This window comes from Prionailurus viverrinus, chromosome E1 (assembly GCF_022837055.1).
Source record: "Prionailurus viverrinus isolate Anna chromosome E1, UM_Priviv_1.0, whole genome shotgun sequence".
Lineage (NCBI taxonomy): Eukaryota > Metazoa > Chordata > Mammalia > Carnivora > Felidae > Prionailurus > Prionailurus viverrinus.
The window spans coordinates 13,099,072-13,116,701 of NC_062574.1; the positions used below are offsets into that span (position 1 = coordinate 13,099,072).

A 17,630-nucleotide genomic window follows, 5' to 3' on the forward strand; every position below is an offset into this window, starting at 1 on the left:
AAGCAATTCATGTCCTGGGACCTGCTATTCCAAGAGCCACGGGATCAGCTGGAAAGAGAATAGGCCCTTTTGTGTGGGATCAAGACCAGGCCGAGGGGATGTGATCCCCTTAGGTCTGGCTCCCAGCATCTCTGGATTTTTTGCTTAGAAAATCCCAGGACATGGTTCTGGCCTGCCCTGCTTGACGGTGGCATTGGACACACAGTTGAGTCTGAGACTGGCGAAACTGATCTGTCTGAAAGGGGGATTGGCCCAGGGTGCTGCAAGAGGCCACGGACCTGCCCTCGGTTGGGGCCTTTGCCATCCAGAGAGCAGCTCTGCTCAGGCACACCTGGGATTTCCAGCCCTTGGGTCTGGTTCCCTGACTAGAGCAATTTCCCAGCTAATTTCCCAGCCATGAAGAAGACTCTTATCAGCCCTCAGGGTGAGGCAGTTTGGACTGCAGGGGAGCGCCCCACACCCCTGGGACACCCAGCCTCTACCTCTCACCTCTAGAGGAAGACCCAAGGACACCTGGCCTGGTTTGAGGGGCAGCCAGCAAGGCCTTCCTGCTTCAAGCTGAAGCCTCCAGTACCACCCAGGGTGAGCTTGGGCAATTCATTTCTCTTCTCTGAGCTCATTTCTTCATCTGCAAAACAAGGCATGGGGTTGGAGGAGGCCTCTGGCTCTAGGGCTCCAAAAGCGAACATGAGGCCTCTGCCCCATCCCAGTCCCCGGGGCCTTGCATTCCTGCCCTGAGCTGGGGTTGAAGACAGGGATACAGAGGGGCTCTACCCCAAGATCAATAGTGGCCTCTGGTTTTTGTTTTTGTTTTTTTTTTTTTTTGTCCTCAGCATTATTGGGACTCACCTGGCTAGGGCCTCTACCTATGAAAGAAATTCATTATCATCCCCATTTCACAGATAAGGACACAAGCTCAGACAGGTGAGGCAAATAACCCAAGCCCTCACAGGCAGCTAGTGGCAAAGCCAAGGGTATTAACCAAGGCCATCTGCTGTTAGGCTTACCCGGATGCATCTGAGGGAGCCCAATGGCAATGTGTAACTGATGTGGCCCTTGACTCTTCTAGGCCCTTGCCTCCCTCTGCTTGTTTCAGGGAGGTGGAGGCCTGGCTAGGACAGGACAGGGCAGGTGATGGGAGAGGAGAGGTAAGCTATAGAGATGCCAGCCCAATGCTAAGGTTGATTGGGCACAGGCCAGGCTTGGACTCGGACAGGTGGATGGAAGGTGGTCTACAAGGACAGAGGTGGGGGTCCTGTCACAGGCTCTGGAAGTATCAGGTAGCTGGACCAGAAATGTCCTACGTCCTCTTCTGCTCTCCTGGCCGCAAACCTCCCAGGGACTGAGCTCCCCACCTGGGGGCACAGGTAGAGTGAGAAGGATGTTTGGATATGGGGATGGATCCCCGGTTAGGGGAGGGCTTCAGCCTGAGGCCACTCCACCCAAGCCCTTGGCCCTGTTCTGTTCTGTTCTGCCAGGTTCGTTGGGGGTTGACAGCTTTATCTTTGCCTTTTGACGAGTGGCCTGTGGTTTTCCTGCCAACAGCTTCTGTTTCCGGAGGCTCAGCAGGGCTGAGGCGGAGCCAGGAGGGGCAGTGGGGCTGGGCCTGGGTGGCCCCACTAGCCCCGCCCCCATCCATCTTTGGGAATTTATTTGTCCACAGACAGGGCTGGCCCACAGTCCATTGCCTGCCAGGGGCCAAGAGCTGCTCTGACCACCCAAGGATTCTCTTTCTCAATCCAAATGCCTCCAACTAACCCCTGACTCCTGACCTCTGGCCCCAAGCTGCCTTGCCCTACCCTTCCTAAGGGACCAGGAAACCCCTAGAAGCTCCATTGTAGACGTGGGCGTTGACGCTGGTCTCACCTCAAGAGCAAAGGCTGTGCAAGGCGCTCAGTTCTCAGCCCCTAGCCTGGTCCACCATGGCACAGAGGCTCCAGGATGAGCTGTCTGCTTTCTTCTTTGAGTATGACACTCCCCGAATGGTGCTCGTGCGCAACAAGAAGGTGGGCGTCGTCTTCCGCCTGATCCAGTTCGTGGTTCTGGTCTACGTCATCGGGTGAGTCTGGGCCCCCTAAACTGCCACCCTCTTGCACCAGCTCCCAACCTGGGCCTTTTCTCCAGGCTCGGGGATGCCCCCCAGGATCCCAACGAGCCCCTCTTTCTCTCCATCGGTTGCCATCCTCCGTGACAAACTGTAGTGCTATTCAGAAAGAATGGAAGCCTGGTAACTCACTGTCAAGATGGGGACACTAAGGTAGAGAAGGGAAGCCTTGCTCTGGGTCATATGGTGAACAAGAAGCAAAGCCGTTGGGTTCTAAGGAACTGACTCACTGTTAACAGTCTCTCAAGTGGTGAGTGGCGCTGGAGGCCAGGGCCCCAGCAAACCACATCCAAGTCTTACTTCTGACCACCCAGCCAAGCTAGCCACTACTAAGAGATGGAGGCCGCACCCCATTTTATAGTCCAAAGAGGGAAAGGCCCTGCTTCCACCTGCCCCGCCTAAATTAGAGGCATCCTGCAATATTTGAGACCCCCAGAGCAAAGAAACTTCCAAATTCAGAACACCTGACACCTAAACGGTGGCATGTCAGGCAGAGGTTGGAGGTCAGTTCAGGTAGCAGGGATGACTCCTCCTTTATGGGCATCTTGAGACCTGTCCCGCTGAGGCAGAAGTAAGGTGGGAGTCCCCTGTAGTCTGGCTGTCCTGGGAACTGTGCGAAGGCCATCTTCTTAAGATCAGCCTTGCTGTCCCAGAAGCCAAGACAGGCCTGGCAGGGGCTTACCCATGTGTGTGCTTGTGTGAGCACGTGTGTGTGTGTGTGTGTGTGTGTGTGTGTGTGGTGTATGTATCTGTGTTGTACCTAGAGCTCTGTGTGGATGCACGTGTTCTCATGTGTCTGGGCATGTGCCTACTGGGTGTGTCCCTGGGGTTGGGTATCCACATGATGCATGTCCTGTGGCTGAAGTGGCTAGGTACCTTACGTGTTCATCCCTGCATGTGTGTGGAGGTGGGGAGATCACCATGTCCACTCACAGTGATGCTGCAAAGGGTTCTTGAAGGCCCCAGGGCCACTGAAAGGGTTTCAGCTCCTGCTGAGGGGTTGAGGGATGCCCGGCAGAATCATTTTGCTCTGTGATTCTGAGGTCCCTGCCCCTCTGCTCTCCATATCCCCATTTTTGTTGTGGGACCAAACCAGGACTGCTGACTGGAGCCCAGGGCAGGCTGACCAGGAGGCCAAACAGTGACCATATCTCTCTGGTACCTCCAGGGCCTCTGTTATCCAAAACAGCCTTCCGTCTACCCCCATCTGGCCCCCAAGGTCTCAGAGCTGGTCAGGTGGAGTCAGAGCCAGGACCTAGGCCTCTGATACCTTCAGCCCCTGCCTCCCCGCTGCTCACAGACCAGTTTGACATCTGCAATGTCATGTGAGCTCCTCCAGAAAGGAGCAGTGGGTCCCAGCTAGAACTGAGACCTCCTGCCCCCAAGACTTACTGCTGCCTTCTCCTTTCCCACCTCACACGGGCTCTGAGAACTTTGCAGTGAGGCACTGATGCTATGATGCCAGGCACAGGACAGGCTTAAAAGTTCATCCTTAGCTGCACTCCTGATCCTCCAGGGAAAAGAGAGGTTGCCCACCCAGGCCCAGCCCATTCTTCACCCAAAGAGATGGGAGACGGTTGTCCTCACTGTGACCCCCGTGGCTCCCTATTTCTGCTTTCAGGTCAGCACTGGGACCAGCGCCAGGACCCTCTTGTGTGTTGGTCACAGCCTGTCAGAGGGAAAGGGACAGTCCTCCCCTCCCACCACCCCACCCCTAGCTGCACCGTATGCCCCAAGCCACCATTCAGTCCTGAACACATACTTCCAGTAACAGGCACCTGCCTACTTCCCTCCTTCCTTTCCTCCCTCCCAAGGACAGTCTACTCAGTTTCCAAATGGATGTGGCCTCCTCAGTGTTGGTGATGCTCAGAGACAATGAGTGATTTAGTGTGGATCTCACAACTAGAAAGAGGCTGAACCAGCTCTGAATCCAGCTGCAAGTTTCCAAAGTTGGCCTTGAGATCCTGGAAAGGAAACATCCACAGAGAGGGGTACCGACTTGCCCAAGCGTATAGCAGAGAGAGGAAGGCAGGGTGTCCTACAATACCCAGCCCCCCACAACCCCACCCACAAGCCCAGACGTCCAACTCCTGCTGTCTCTGGCACCCTCATCTGGCCACTGCCCACTGCTTTGCTAACCACTCAGCTGGAGATGGAAACCAGCCTGGACTTGGTCTTACTATCTCAGGTTTCAAGTTCCCAGCTGTTCCACAAAACAAGGGCGGGGAGATCCCCTCTAAAGATATTGTACACAGGCGCATTCCTGAGGAGGAATGGCCTTTCTTTACTTACCGCCCCCCCTTCCCAAGGCCACTGTCTGTCTGGTCCTGTGGTTGCTGCAGGGTACAAAAGGGAGCATGGGAGAAGAGCCAGACTCCTGCATTCCAGAGACAAGGGCACAAACAAGATGGGGGATGGACGGACAGACAGACAGAACTGGACAGAGGGACAGACATTGGAGCACAACCATTCCGATGAAGAGACAGGTCCTGAGACTTAGAGATGGAGAATTACTGAGATGGAGGCAGAGAGGCTGAGATGCTGAGAACCCGAACAGACTCTGAGGAGGGAAACTGAGGCTGTGTTCTCTATCAGTCACACTCTTCTGGGAAATCCATGGCAAGTGGAGCGAGCAAGTGGGCCTGAGGCCCCAGTGGGCTGAGCTAAGCTGTTACTCTTTTTGGCTCAAATTAAAATGGTTAATTTGTGGGGCGCCTGGGTGACTTAGTTGGTTAAGCATCCAACTCTTGATTTTGACTCAGGTCATGATCTTGCAGTCTGAGATCAAGCCCCGGGTTGGTCTCTGCACTGAGTGTGGAGCCTGCTTGGGATTCTCTCTCTCCCTGTCTCTCTGCCCCTCCCCTGCTGTGTTCTCTCTCTCTCTCTCTCTCTCTCTCTCTCTCTCTCTCACACACACACACACACAAAGTAAATAAATAAACATTAAAATATTTTTAAACGGTTAATTTGCAGTTAGAACTATCTCCTGGGTGGTGATGCACTCTCTGGAACTCAGCATATAGGCTGTGGGCTGTCATCCATGACCTATCAGGCCCATCCATACAAGGAGCATACTGGGATATGTCCCTGCCTGGAGGGCTCTGGTTTGGAGAAGAGAGAGGTCTGGCTGCAGCTCACAGGAGAGTCCCAGTGGGATTTGTGAATGCTGCTTGGTAAGAGGAGTGTGGGAAGGCTTCCTGAAAGAGGCAACACAGTGGCGGAACCGCCTTGAGCAAAAAAGCCTAGGGGCTATAGTCCAGGAAAGCCTGTTCTTGGCTTTCCTAACCCCCTGTGCACCTCCAAACAGAGTGCTTGAGAATTTCACATGCTTCTAAGATTTTCATATGAATCCTGGAACACACCAATCAGGGATTAGGATAGATACAAATTATTGCTGGGAAAAATGGATTCAGGGACATTTCTACAGCATCTTCTCTGTGCCTATTTCTGTGTTGGGCTCCATGAGAAAAAGGTGGGGTACAGGGTAGGCAAAGGAAAAATGAGGAGTGAAGAATGAGTTGGCCAGGACTTCTTTGGTTCCTAGTGAAGAGTGGGGCTATTGAGTGGTTTATATAATTGGGAAAAAAAATCAAAACAGGCTTTGGGCCTGGCTGGATCCTCCATGATGAGAGCACAGGAAGAGAAAGTTCCACAGGGAAATGGTGGGGAGTTCAGGTTGGTCCCACTTAGGTTCTCCAAAGAAGCCAGGATCTTCTCCCCTTCCCCACTCTGCCATCCTCTGGGCTTCATTCTTAGGCAGTCTCTCTGTCCTCATGGTGGCAAAATGTCCCCCAGCAACTCCAGGCTGATGTCCCACCAGCTTAGCCATCCTTGGGGCATAAGACTGTATCATTTTCCAGAGTTCCAGCAAAAGTCCCAGATCCAACTCTTACTGGCAGGGGTTAGGTCAAGGGCCTACCACAAAACCAATTGTTATGGTCAAGGAAATGAGATACTCTGATTAGTAGAGTCTGGTTGTGTGACTACATGGTCCAGGCACTCATGCTGAAAAGCAAGGTATGGTCAAAGGTCCTGGGGCAGGAAAGGAACAGCAAAAGAGTCACTAGGATTAGGCTGTGGATAATGGAGAACTGAAGGGAAAGGAAGTGGAGGATGAGAACAGCCACTGATCCAGGCCTCTGAACGCCAGGCTGAGGAACATGGGGAGCCATAGAGGGTAGTGGGGAGCCATAGAAGGATGTCTATCAGGGGAAGGTCCAGGGCAGGCAGGTGTTGGGGTGGGGGTGGAGGCCAGAAGTGGGCAGCTGTGAAGAGGCAGCAGTGATAAGAGGACAGGATTACACCATGCCCAGGAAGAAGCAGTGACCAGAAAGACAGAAGTGGTCACCCTAGTGGGCCCCACACCAGGGAGGTATGTGTGGAGGGAGCACCCACTGCTTAGTTTCTGCACATCATCGCTGCAGGGGGACATGGGCCCAGATCAGCCAGAGTTTTTGACTTCTCAAGAGCAGGGGAGATTGGAATTTATGGGCAAAAGGAACCTCTTGGTGTTTAGAAGTTGGTGACTCATTAAAACTGTTTAAAAACACAAATTGTCAGCCTGACTTATCTGCAGACTGCAGGTTGATTAACCTCTGAACACTCAGCATGGGTTCCAGCTGTGAATTCAGTCCTTCTCATGCCTGGAGTCTGGTCTTAGCCCTCCCCAAGGCTTCTGTGCCCCATAGCATGTGCCTGGGCTGGTCAACTGCTGCCTACAGTCCATGGGTACACCTTGTGTCCCACCAGCCACAACCTACCCTCCCATCCCATGCCCAAGTTCCCTTGGCATCTGCCCCAAAGAATGTGGGGATAATGGAGAACGAGGGTGTGAGGATGATACCTGGGCTTTGAGGGGGATACAGTAGGTATGGTGCCGTCCTCCAAGATGAAGGCACCAGAGGGGCAAGTTCTGTGGGGACATGAGGCATTCAGGTTGGTCCCACTGAATTTTTGTTTTGAGATAGAAGTCAAATGCTATAACATTCACCCTTTAAAAATATACAACTCCGTGGTTTTAGTATAATCACACAGTTGTACAACCACCACTATCTAGGTCCACAAAATATTCACGAGTCCAAAAAAGAAAGCCTACACTTCTTAGCAATCACCCTCCATTCTTTCTCTCTCTACAGCCTATTTTGCCTACTCTGGACATTTCATATAAGTAAAATCATATAATATGTGGCCTTTCCCGTCTGGCTTCTTTCACTTAACACAATATTTATTAGGTTCATCCATGTTGGTTGTAACATGTATCAGTAGTTCATTCCTTTTTCTGGCTGAATAATATTCCACTGTATGGACATACCACATTTGGTTTGTTTATTCATCAGTGTATGGTCATGTGGGTTGTTTCCGCTTTTGCCTCTTATGAATAATGTTGCTGTAAACACTTGTATACAAGTGTTCATACAGCCATATTTTCAGTTCTCTTGGGCACATACCTAGGGGTGGAATTGCTGAGTCAATGGTAATTCCATGTTTAACTTTTTGAGGAATTGCCAGCCTGTTTTGAAAAGGGTTGAGTTTGAGTTTGAGGTGCCTGTGTGATATCTGGGGTGAGGGACCAAGAAACAGGGAAGGAATGTGTGTCACAAAGCAGTGGGCCATGTAGACATGTATGTAAGTTCCTTGAGTGCAGAATTTTGGTTTGTTTTGTTCACTTCTGTATTTTTAGTGTCTAGAACAGTAAGTAAATAACAAATAAGTATTTGTTGAATCACTAAATGAATGTGTGGAATTAGATCTCTCAGGAGAGGTGCAGAAGTAGGGATAAAAATCTGGGAACACAATGTATCTGTGACAGCTCGCATGAGGTTCTGTCTGGGCTGAGGATGGCAGCCAGGGCCATGGGGGCAGGTGGACATTTAGAGAGAAATCACTGACTCGAGACAGTGAAAATAAGAGAATTATTTATTACATGCCTACTGCATGGTCATTTCCTTAAAGAGAACTCATGGGAACATCCCCTAGTCACCTAGACTTGTTTTCTTCCTGGGGCCCAGCCCACAGTTGAGTGCATGGTAGGGCCTTGCTCATATTTGTTGAATGAACAGCATTTTTGAGGTAGGTGCCACCAACTCTGTTTTACTGAGAAAGCCAGGACTCAGAGAGGTTTTGTCCTTAGCCTGGTGAGGCTAAAGTCACACAGCTGCCAAGCAGCAGTGCCGATACCCTAATCTTGGCTTCTATTCCCTGGGGGGGGGGGAGGGCACTTGGCCAGTCCCTCTTGGCCAGTCCACCATGTGCCGTCTTCCATGAGGGGCTGTCTGAGAAAAGACTCAGGACAGGGTATTGCTGAGGATGAGGTGGAAAGAATGAGAAAGATAATGTCTGGAAAAGGAGGGATTTCTGAAGATGTTCATGTCTTTGGCATCAGACCCCCTTGATGGTGACAGCTAGGCCAGGTCAAGGTAATCATGGGGGTGGGGGGCTGATGCCACGGTTAATCCATTATTATCAGAACCGAGGTCATTGATGTCAGATTGACTTTACCATTTTACCCCCAGGATTGACAGTCCACGGGGGCGGGCATAGCCGAGAGTGACTGTATCAGCCCCTGCACACAGCCGTGGTGTGGCTCCACTCTCCTGCCTCCTAGCAGACATGCTGATGCTGGGCTGTTCAGTGGAGAGGGGCAGAGACCTGGGCCGGGACCTCAAGCCTGGGGTCTGCCCCTGACTCGGGAAGGACACTCCCTCAGACCTCTGTTTCCCCATCTATACTGTAAGGAGTTGGTATTGGACCCAGAGAGAGATTCTATCGAGATGTTGGATGGGGGCGGCAGAGAGGGAGGCCTGTGACCCTCTTATAGGGGATCAGGACATGGAGCAGCTCCCCATCACCCCCAACAGCTCCTCTGAGCTTGGGCATGAATCCAGAATCGTCCCTGGAGGAAAGAGGTTAAGGAGGGTGGCAGTAGGTGATGTCCCCAACTCTCCTTGATGAGGCTGGAAGCACTGAGGACTCGAGGCCTTTGTCATGCCTCACCTGTTTCCATCTGGGACCTGCAGGGGGCAGCAGTGACCATGCTTAGGCTTGGGGGCACCTCCAGAGCCAGGCTGAGGGAGGGACTTAGAGAAGATGAAGAATGGACTATGGGACGGGAGAGGGACGGACGGGTGTGATGACTTCTGGGCCCTGGGGCATGAAGACAGCCCCCAAAAAGCTAGCACTGACTCTGGGACTAAGATGCCCAGAGAATTGCTATCAGGCCTGAGCTTTGGGACGCAGGAGAGAGGCTTTGAGCTCTGCTTGGACAGGTGGGCTGAGGGTAGGGTGAGGGATGAAGGGGATATAAACATACCTGCCTACAGTCAGACACAGCCACAGGTGTGCTTACAGATTTCCCCTGGAGATACATAGCTACACACTCTGACGGGCACCACACATGGACAAACACACACACACAGAGTTACCCTGAATCTCCATGCAGTCTCTCCTGAAAGAAATGGGGCATACCCAGGATCCTCAGTTGTTAAGTAACAGAAACCAAACCCAAATTGGCTTAAATAAAGAAAGGGAATTTATTAGCTAATGTAACAGAAAAGTCCAGAAGTAAATTTTTTTAACATGCCTCAGGCATGGCTAGATCCAGGAGCTCAACCATTATCAGGAGGCTGCCCTCTCCATCTCCTGGCCTGACTTCCCTCTAAGTTGGTTTCATTCTCAGGTTTACTCTCTCTGTGAGGCAGCAAAATGCCTAACCTTAGTTTTGGTCTTATAGCTACATTGTTTTGCTATCCTGCAGAAAGGATGTCTCTTTCCCAGTAATTCCCAGAAAAACCCTGGCCTCATTGCTGAAACTCCCCAGGTTGTGTGTCCATCTTTAGACCCATCACTGTTGCTAGGGCGATGGAACATTGATTGGCAAGCCTTGGTCGTGTGCCCCACCCTCCAGCCCCCAAGGTTAGGACGGAGGTAAATTTCACTGAACCTCCCAGATAGAAAGTGAAGAACCTAAAGCAACAGGGGTTCTTCATGCTGGAAGGGAAGGCCAGAATGTCCCAAGACAGCTGGGAGGCCTCCAGCCTGAGTCACTCCCACAAAGGCCTCAAATGGAGCCAGATAACACAAGCTCTTCAGAGGGCCACTTGCCCCCCTCTGTTTCTCTTCCAGTCCCCCTTGCCAGGGGCTCCCAGCATGGCTGAGATAATCATAGCTAATGTCTCTACAGCACTTACCGCACCTGCCAGTCCCCACTCTAAGTGATCTATGTGCATTAAGTCACAACAAGTACTATTGGTACTATTATTATTATTCCCATTTTACAGATGAGGAAACTGAGGCATAGAGGGATTGAAGAGTTTATCCCAAATCACACAGCCATGGGTAGTGTAGCTGGGGTTCCAGTGCAGGCTCTTGGGCACCAAATACCAGGTTCTCAGCCATCATGCTCTGCTAGGTCTCAGTGGGAGAATCTTAGGAAGGAAGGAGAACTCTGGCATAAGGATTATGGTCTCAGAAGCTTGGCCTCCAGGCTCCAGAAAATCCTGCTTCTTGGAAAAGGATCTGAGAGAGTCCTTCAGCGGTTCTTCTCCCTGGGAATTAGTATTTTCCCGGGGAAAAGCAGGGTGGAACTTCAGGTACAGGCCAGCTCAGGGAGGCAGGTGAGGCTCTCCTGCACCCAGCCCAAGATGTTAGCTTTAGGAGCAAAGAGTGGCTCAGAGATGCTTCTGGAGACAGGAGGGCAAAGGATTTGACATGTCTAGCCGGTGCCAGCAAGGGCAGCAGCCCATGTAACCTCATGCCATCTTTGAATGGTTCTGCCCAGCTCTGGTCGTTTTAACCCCCAAAATACTCCACAGGTGGGTGTTTGTCTACGAGAAAGGCTACCAGACCTCAAGTGGCCTCATCAGCAGCGTGTCTGTGAAACTCAAGGGTCTGGCCGTGACACAGCTCCCAGGCCTGGGCCCCCAAGTCTGGGATGTAGCTGACTACGTCTTCCCAGCCCAGGTGAGCTGGCTCAGGGATACACCTTCCACCCACAGGGCCTGGCTCAGAGCAGGATTGGACTCTGTCCAATAACAGATGGGACCAGTTCAGCTCCTAGCTCCCTCTGGGCCTCAGCTTCCCTAACCAGCAAAAACAGGTTGTTATATCATCCCACTCTGCCATCATCGGTTATGGAGGCTGCTGGGTATCATGTGGATTCTGGGGGCTTGTTGGGGCAGTGCTTGGGTTCTGGGGGGTGCTGTTCTCCCAACTCAGAGCCCTGGTCTCCCCTCCCCTGCCCCTCACTTCCAGGGGGACAGCTCCTTTGTGATCATGACGAATTTCATTGCAACCCCCCGGCAGGCTCAAGGCTACTGTGCAGAGGTGAGGACTGCTACCCGTCCCCTCTCCCCGCTTCCTGGACCCAGGGAAAAATAACATGGAAGAGAAGGTCCCCCTGGGGGTTGAAGATAGGATTCCCAAGGAGACTGCAGTGGTGAAATTTTAGGCATAGACTCACACGAAGTAACAATCCGAGATTTCCCTCCCAGCTGTGTGTCAAGCAAGATGCTGAGCCTCAGTGCCCACCCAATCCCCAAACCCTAACGTCCCTGTTCCCTGCCAGCTGACACTGGTAATAGGGCAGCTGGACATGAGCCCAGAAGGATCCTGGGAGGGGTCTGGGGGGAGGAGGAAGCTGTAAGCAAAGTTCACCCCAAGGTGCTGCAAGATTGCCCCACGACTTCCCTAGGGCCCTGGGGGTGAGAGGAGAGTTTCTTAGAACCCTACCCAAGGGGCCTAGGACCAGCAACTCTCCCTTCCCTTAGCACCCGGAAGGGGGCATATGCACAAATGACACTGGCTGCACCCCAGGGAAGGCAGAAAGGAAGGCCCAAGGTAAGCTCAGCCTCCTCCTGTCCCCCTGCACAGCCCTGAAGCTCCAAGCTTCCTCCACCAGCAGAACCTTCCTGCTCTCTCCCTTGCTGCCATCCTAGCCTTGGCCTACCCTGTCCCAGACCCAGACACATTTCTGTCCTCAGGTTTCTGCTCTCGGGTGTCCCATCACTGGGGGCTCTTGTGGATGAGGGGCCTCCTCTGTATCCCCAGCTTGGGATGAGCACCCACGGGTTCCTCCCTTGCTCCAGGTATCCGCACAGGCAAGTGTGTGGCCTTCAACGACACTGTGCAGACATGTGAGATCTTTGGCTGGTGTCCCGTGGAGGTGGACGACAACGTCCCACGGTAATGCCTTATCCATCCAGGGAGCTAGAAGCAGGTTCCCTAACCCAGACAGAGGGGCATCCGGATCCAGTTCTGGAAACGATCTGTCCTGCCTTCTTCCAACCCCACCCTTACCCCATCTGTATGGCCCAAGCCAATGATCCCCCTGGCCCCTGGTCATTACAGCACACCCATCCCCCACAAAGCCAAGGCCACAGGAAGATCCCATAGGTTATCACACCCCCACACCCGTGACAAACTCTGGTGGGCGCACGGGGGACACCTGGGGAGGGGGCAGTGAGTGAGTGCAGTCTCCTCCAGCCCTGCCCTTCTCCAAGAAGCCGAGAACTTCACTCTCTTCATCAAGAACAGCATCAGCTTTCCACGCTTCAAGGTCAACAGGTTTGTGGGAAAAGGGGGCAGAAATGCAGGAGCCCCTCGAAGCTGTTCCAGCTGGTCTTGACTGTCTCTGTCACCTTCTACTCTTGCTGATTTCACTCTGGAGACAGAAGCCTGAGCTGGGCCCCTCGGGTGGGCTGCTTTTAGTCTCCAAGGGCGGGGTTTAGTGGAATTTGTGACGGATCCCCAGAGCTTTGGGGCATGGTGGGCAACCTCCCAGCTGGCATTCTGCGGCCACTGATGCTCTCCACTCCCATTATAGGCGCAACCTGGTGGAAGAGGTGGATGCGGCCTACATGAGGACCTGCCTCTATCACAAGGCCTTGCACCCACTGTGCCCCGTCTTCAAGCTTGGCTATGTGGTACAAGAGTCAGGACAGAATTTTAGCACCCTGGCTGAAAAGGTATGGTGCCAGGCGAGTGAGGAAGGCTGGGTCCTGGGATCATCAGGTCAACGAAGGCTTTTAAGTCCCAGGTGATGCCCCCCTCCAGCCTCTCTGGTGAGGGCTGAGTATATATATGCATCTATTCCCTAATATTGGGCACTCCTGAGGGTCAGGCCTGAGTCCTCAGCCAGCCTGGCATGGACCTGACACGGAGGAGGCACGCAGAATGATTGGATGTGGGCAGATCTTATCACCTGGATGTTTGCTGAGGTCACACTGTTTTTTAAATATTAGATAAAAGCAGCTTGAATTCCATGACCCATGGCCCTGAGAAATCCTGCACCCTGCCCAGGATTCCTGGGAATTCCAGAAGCTGGAATTTGCACAGTCACCTGGGGCTCCGAGAGAAGCAGTACCTTATAAGGAGCGCAGACCTATCTGACTGGGTTCAAATCCTGTCTCTGCCCCTAACGAGCAATGTGACCTCAGACTAGTCTTTACCTTGAGTGTGACTGAACTTTTGCACCTACACAGTGGGTACAATAACAGTACCAGGCTCAGGGGGGTTGTCTTGAGGATCAAGTGAGCTCACGCGTGGGACAGCCCTTCAGTGCTGCCTGGCATGTGGCAAACCCCCCCCCCCCGCCCTGTACATGTTCCCACGTGACCATTATCATCCTTCTCCTGCAGGTGCCCATTTAGGGCAGGAAATCAGCTTCTTTTCTGTGATATCACACACACACACACACAACACGTCTAGCACAGGGGCCAGCAAACTTTTTCTTTAAAGGGCCAGAGAGTAAGTATTTTCAGCGTCGCAGGCTGTATGGACCGTGTTGCAATCACTCAAGTCAGCTGCTGTAGGGCAAAAGCAGCCACGGACGATACGCAGACAGACTCGGCCCTCTGGCCTCAGCTTGCCAAACCCTGGAGGGGGTTACACTGTAGCAACACATGCCACCCGAAAGCTGAATGTTGGACCTCCCTGTCCCTAAAATCTCCCCGTCACCTGCACTTCTTACCCCTCCCCATCATCTACAGATGCCTGCGTACCTGCCTCCTGCTTAGTTGCCCAGCTCTCCTCTCACTCTGACCCCTTCCCAGCACTCCTGTTGCTCAGCCTAACCCCGCGAGTCCCTGATTCTTGCCTTGCCCAGAGGAGCTTTACTTGTTCAAGTTTTCTCTTCCTAGCCCAGGTCTTGACAGACTCACTATTCAACACGGTTGCCTTCCATGCTGTGACTTTCACTAGGAACTCAGGAATCAGTGACAAATGAGACAGCCAGCACCACCTTCATGGAGCATACAGTCTTAGAGGAGATGGGCTAATAATCACACGAAATAAATATATGATTTCAAAGTGGCATATGTTCCAGGAGAAAACACAGAGGGAATAACAGGCACACATTTGAGACTGGAAGGTGTGGTTAGGGAAGACCCCTCAGAGAAGGTGACCACAAGATAAGAAAGAGCCAGCCTTTTGGAACTAAGGGAACTTTATGTGCAAAGGCCCTGAGGTAGAAAGAACTTGGTGTGTTCTAGAAACCATCGGAAAGTTGAAGTGTGATGGATGGGAGGTGGGACCAGGGAAACTGACAGGACCTTCACCCTGAAGCAGCTTCTCGAAGTCTCTTCCCGAACAAACAAAAAATGCTCCCCCCACACCCCGCCCCACTCAAGAGATTGCTGGCATTGGCATAAGACAGGAGTTTCTTGATCCCAAAATCCTGGATCTTAAACACCCGTGTCCCTGCAGGGCGGCGTGGTAGGCATCACCATTGACTGGAACTGTGACCTGGACTGGCAGGTACAGCACTGCAAGCCCATCTACGAGTTCCATGGACTGTATGAGGAGAAAAACCTGTCTCCAGGCTTCAATTTCAGGTGCCTGTCCCCCTGAACAGGTGCACCCAATTTCAGGTGCAGGACCCCACCGGTGCACCCTTCCTTGGGGTCCCAGAACCCCTTGAGGCCAAGCGAGTGTGCCCAGGAAGGAAGCAGAGGAAGCCGGGCAGCTCCCGTTCTCCTGGGACTGGCCAAGCAGGGGGCCCGCAGGGAACAGGACCCTGGCAGCCTGAGCTCCGCCCTTTGAGGCCTGCCTGGCCAGGGCTGGCAGGGGAAATTGCCGACCTCAGGAGTTAGGGTGAAGGTTGAACACAGCATTCCTGGAATGAATGTTGGGGGGCATGGGACTGTCCTCACAAACCTCTGAGGGCTCCTGCTGAGCTCTGAGAACACTGGACCTGAAACTATTCTCCATCACTCATTTCTGCAACCTCACCCTTTCCCCAAGGTTCGCCAGGCACTTCGTGGAAAACGGGACCAACCACCGGCACCTCTTCAAGGTGTTTGGGATTCGCTTTGACATTCTCGTGGATGGCAAGGTGAGTGTCCGGTGCGAGGGACAGCCAGAGACACAATCTCAGTTCCCGTGAATGCTTGTTGGGTGTCCACGGTTATGGACAACGGGAAGTTGACTGGGCTTCATTCAGTATTTTTACTTCTAATAACAGATGGACCCGGATACCTGCTGAGGGCAGGTCTTTCCAGTCTGTGACCTCACCTCCTCCACTACCTCCCTGTATCCAGGGAGGCAGAGCCAAGGTCAATACCCAGTGCTTCTAACCAGCAGCTGGGTCCCCACGTAGAGCTAGAGCTGTGGGGAGCAGTCTGTGGGGCCAGCTGATGGCGGGGGTGGGGGCAGATGGGGAGCCCCTTGCCCCAGGTCTGGCCTTAGGGTTTCTGAGAAAGGCCGCTTCTACCTGGCTCCTTCTGACTGTTAATTCTTCTCTCCCTGGGCCCTGCCACCAGGCTGGGAAGTTTGACATCATCCCCACAATGACGACCATCGGCTCTGGAATTGGCATCTTTGGAGTGGTAAGTGTTAGAATCACGGGGCCACTGTGCCAGGGGTTAGTCCCTCCTCCACATCTCGGTGGCAGCCAAGTCTCTCACCCCTACTGTGCCTATCCCACTGCCTCAGACCCACAGTATGTCTGCAGAAACTGAGGCCCAGAGCTGGGGCAGGACAGAGGTGGGCTGGGGTGATCTTGATGCCCTGAGGGAACAACAGAGCATCATCACCCCCCCCCCCCTTCAAAACCTAAGGTGTGGATAGGGCAGGACTAAGCCAGGCCCCCACAGCCAGTAGGGACCGATGTGGGCTGTGGAGGGCTCGGTCCTCGCCACCATGTTATATCCACCGTCTCGCTGCCCTCAGGCCACGGTTCTCTGTGACCTGCTGCTGCTCCACATCCTGCCCAAGAGGCACTACTACAAGCAGAAGAAGTTCAAGTATGCGGAGGACATGGGGCCGGGGGCGGTAAGAGAATCCCTGAGTTGGGCCTATCTGAGGTCTTAGGCCCACGTGTCTGTGTTGGGGGGCCAGCTGCTTCCCTGGGGCTGACTTTTTATCCCCTCAATGCTTACACAGGGGGAGCATGACCCCGCGGCCACCAGCTCCACCCTGGGCCTGCAGGACAACATGAAGACATCCTGACCCTCGGCCCCTGACTCCTAACCGGACACAGCATGACACTTCAGGCGGGGGCCCTGGTGGGGTCCCAGCCAGGACACAGAGGTCTCCTCAGGAGCTCTCCAACCTCTTAGCCAGGCAGACACTAGGTTGCCTGCGGCTCAGCGTGGACACTGGGAGAGACCTGTGCAATTCTGGGCTCTGGCCCCAACTCCACAACATCCAAGGGAGCTTCACCCAGCCTCAGCCACTCCTGGTCTAGAGCAACTGGGGCTGGGCAAGGCTCCTCTCACACTCCTGTGTCAGAGAAGTGTGCTTCTCTCTCTGGGCCCTCACGCTACCCCACTGCCTCACGTCTCTAGATCCATGCTTTCCCATATGGCAGACACTAGCCATGATGACAATTTAAATTTATATTAACTTAAATTGAATAAAATACAAAATTCAGTTCCTAAAACTAGCCACATCACAACTGCTAAATAGACACATGTGTCTAGCGGCTGCCATATTGAACCACATAGAATATTGCAGAAAGTTCCATTGGACAGCTCTGCGTAAGCCCCATTTCTTACTGGCCCCAGATTTTCCTAGGGAGCTTATCGACAGTGCAGGCACCTGGGGCCACCTCAGACCTCCTCAACCGGAATCTGTAGGGCTGGCCACAGATCTGTAAGGATGGAAATATCCAGACCATTTTCAGGATATAAGTTCAAGAACTGCCTCTGATTAGGTATCAGATTTAGCCTGGGCCTGCATGGCCTCGCAGATGCAGGTACTGAGCAGGTGTGCGGTGTGTTTATAAGCCACGTGGTGTCTCACGTACACACCCCCATACACACACTCATCCACATGCACACCCCCTTCTCATCCACACTCTGTTTTTGAACAGCTAGAGCCCTGCAAACACAACCATCTAAACATACCTATGCCCTCGAGTACAGACACATGGTCCATGCCACAGCACCTCTATGGGGATATGCTTCTCCCCAAGTGTGTCAGGCTGAGACCGTCCCTTCTAGCCATGAATCCTTACTCAGCTACCTCGGGTTGGGGTGGAGACCTGGCCAAATCCTGGGCTTCCTACTCCTGTCCCAGCCTCAGCGCCTAA

The 17,630-nt window shown here is 53.1% G+C and overlaps 1 protein-coding gene across 6 annotated transcripts; it reads left to right on the plus strand.

The window, feature by feature from the left end:
* Positions 1 to 446: 446 nt before the first annotated feature.
* Positions 447 to 16,982, plus strand: P2RX1 (purinergic receptor P2X 1). Of its 6 annotated transcripts, XM_047833843.1 has the most exons (13): positions 447 to 582; positions 1,664 to 2,059; positions 10,915 to 11,062; positions 11,354 to 11,425; positions 11,869 to 11,938; positions 12,187 to 12,283; positions 12,584 to 12,664; positions 12,924 to 13,065; positions 14,804 to 14,931; positions 15,341 to 15,431; positions 15,859 to 15,924; positions 16,268 to 16,369; positions 16,481 to 16,982. In XM_047833843.1, exons 2-13 carry the CDS (start codon positions 1,923 to 1,925, stop codon positions 16,544 to 16,546), a joined length of 1,200 nt encoding a protein of 399 aa, XP_047689799.1. In that variant the 5' UTR covers positions 447 to 582; positions 1,664 to 1,922; the 3' UTR covers positions 16,547 to 16,982. The 6 variants fall into 6 exon arrangements, with proteins under 6 accessions (XP_047689799.1, XP_047689800.1, XP_047689802.1 ...); XM_047833844.1 differs by lacking the exon at positions 447 to 582 and having other exon boundaries at positions 626 to 2,059; positions 12,635 to 12,664; XM_047833842.1 differs by lacking the exon at positions 447 to 582 and having other exon boundaries at positions 631 to 2,059.
* Positions 16,983 to 17,630: the final 648 nt, after the last annotated feature.

Coding starts and splice junctions, on each gene's coding strand:
- P2RX1 (XM_047833843.1), top strand. CDS start 1,923: ATGGCACAGAGGCTCCAGGATGAGCTGTCTGCTTTCTTCTTTGAGTAT. Junction 2,060..10,914: donor GTTCTGGTCTACGTCATCGG/GTGAGTCTGGGC, acceptor AATACTCCACAG/GTGGGTGTTTGTCTACGAGA. Junction 15,432..15,858: donor ACATTCTCGTGGATGGCAAG/GTGAGTGTCCGG, acceptor CCCTGCCACCAG/GCTGGGAAGTTTGACATCAT.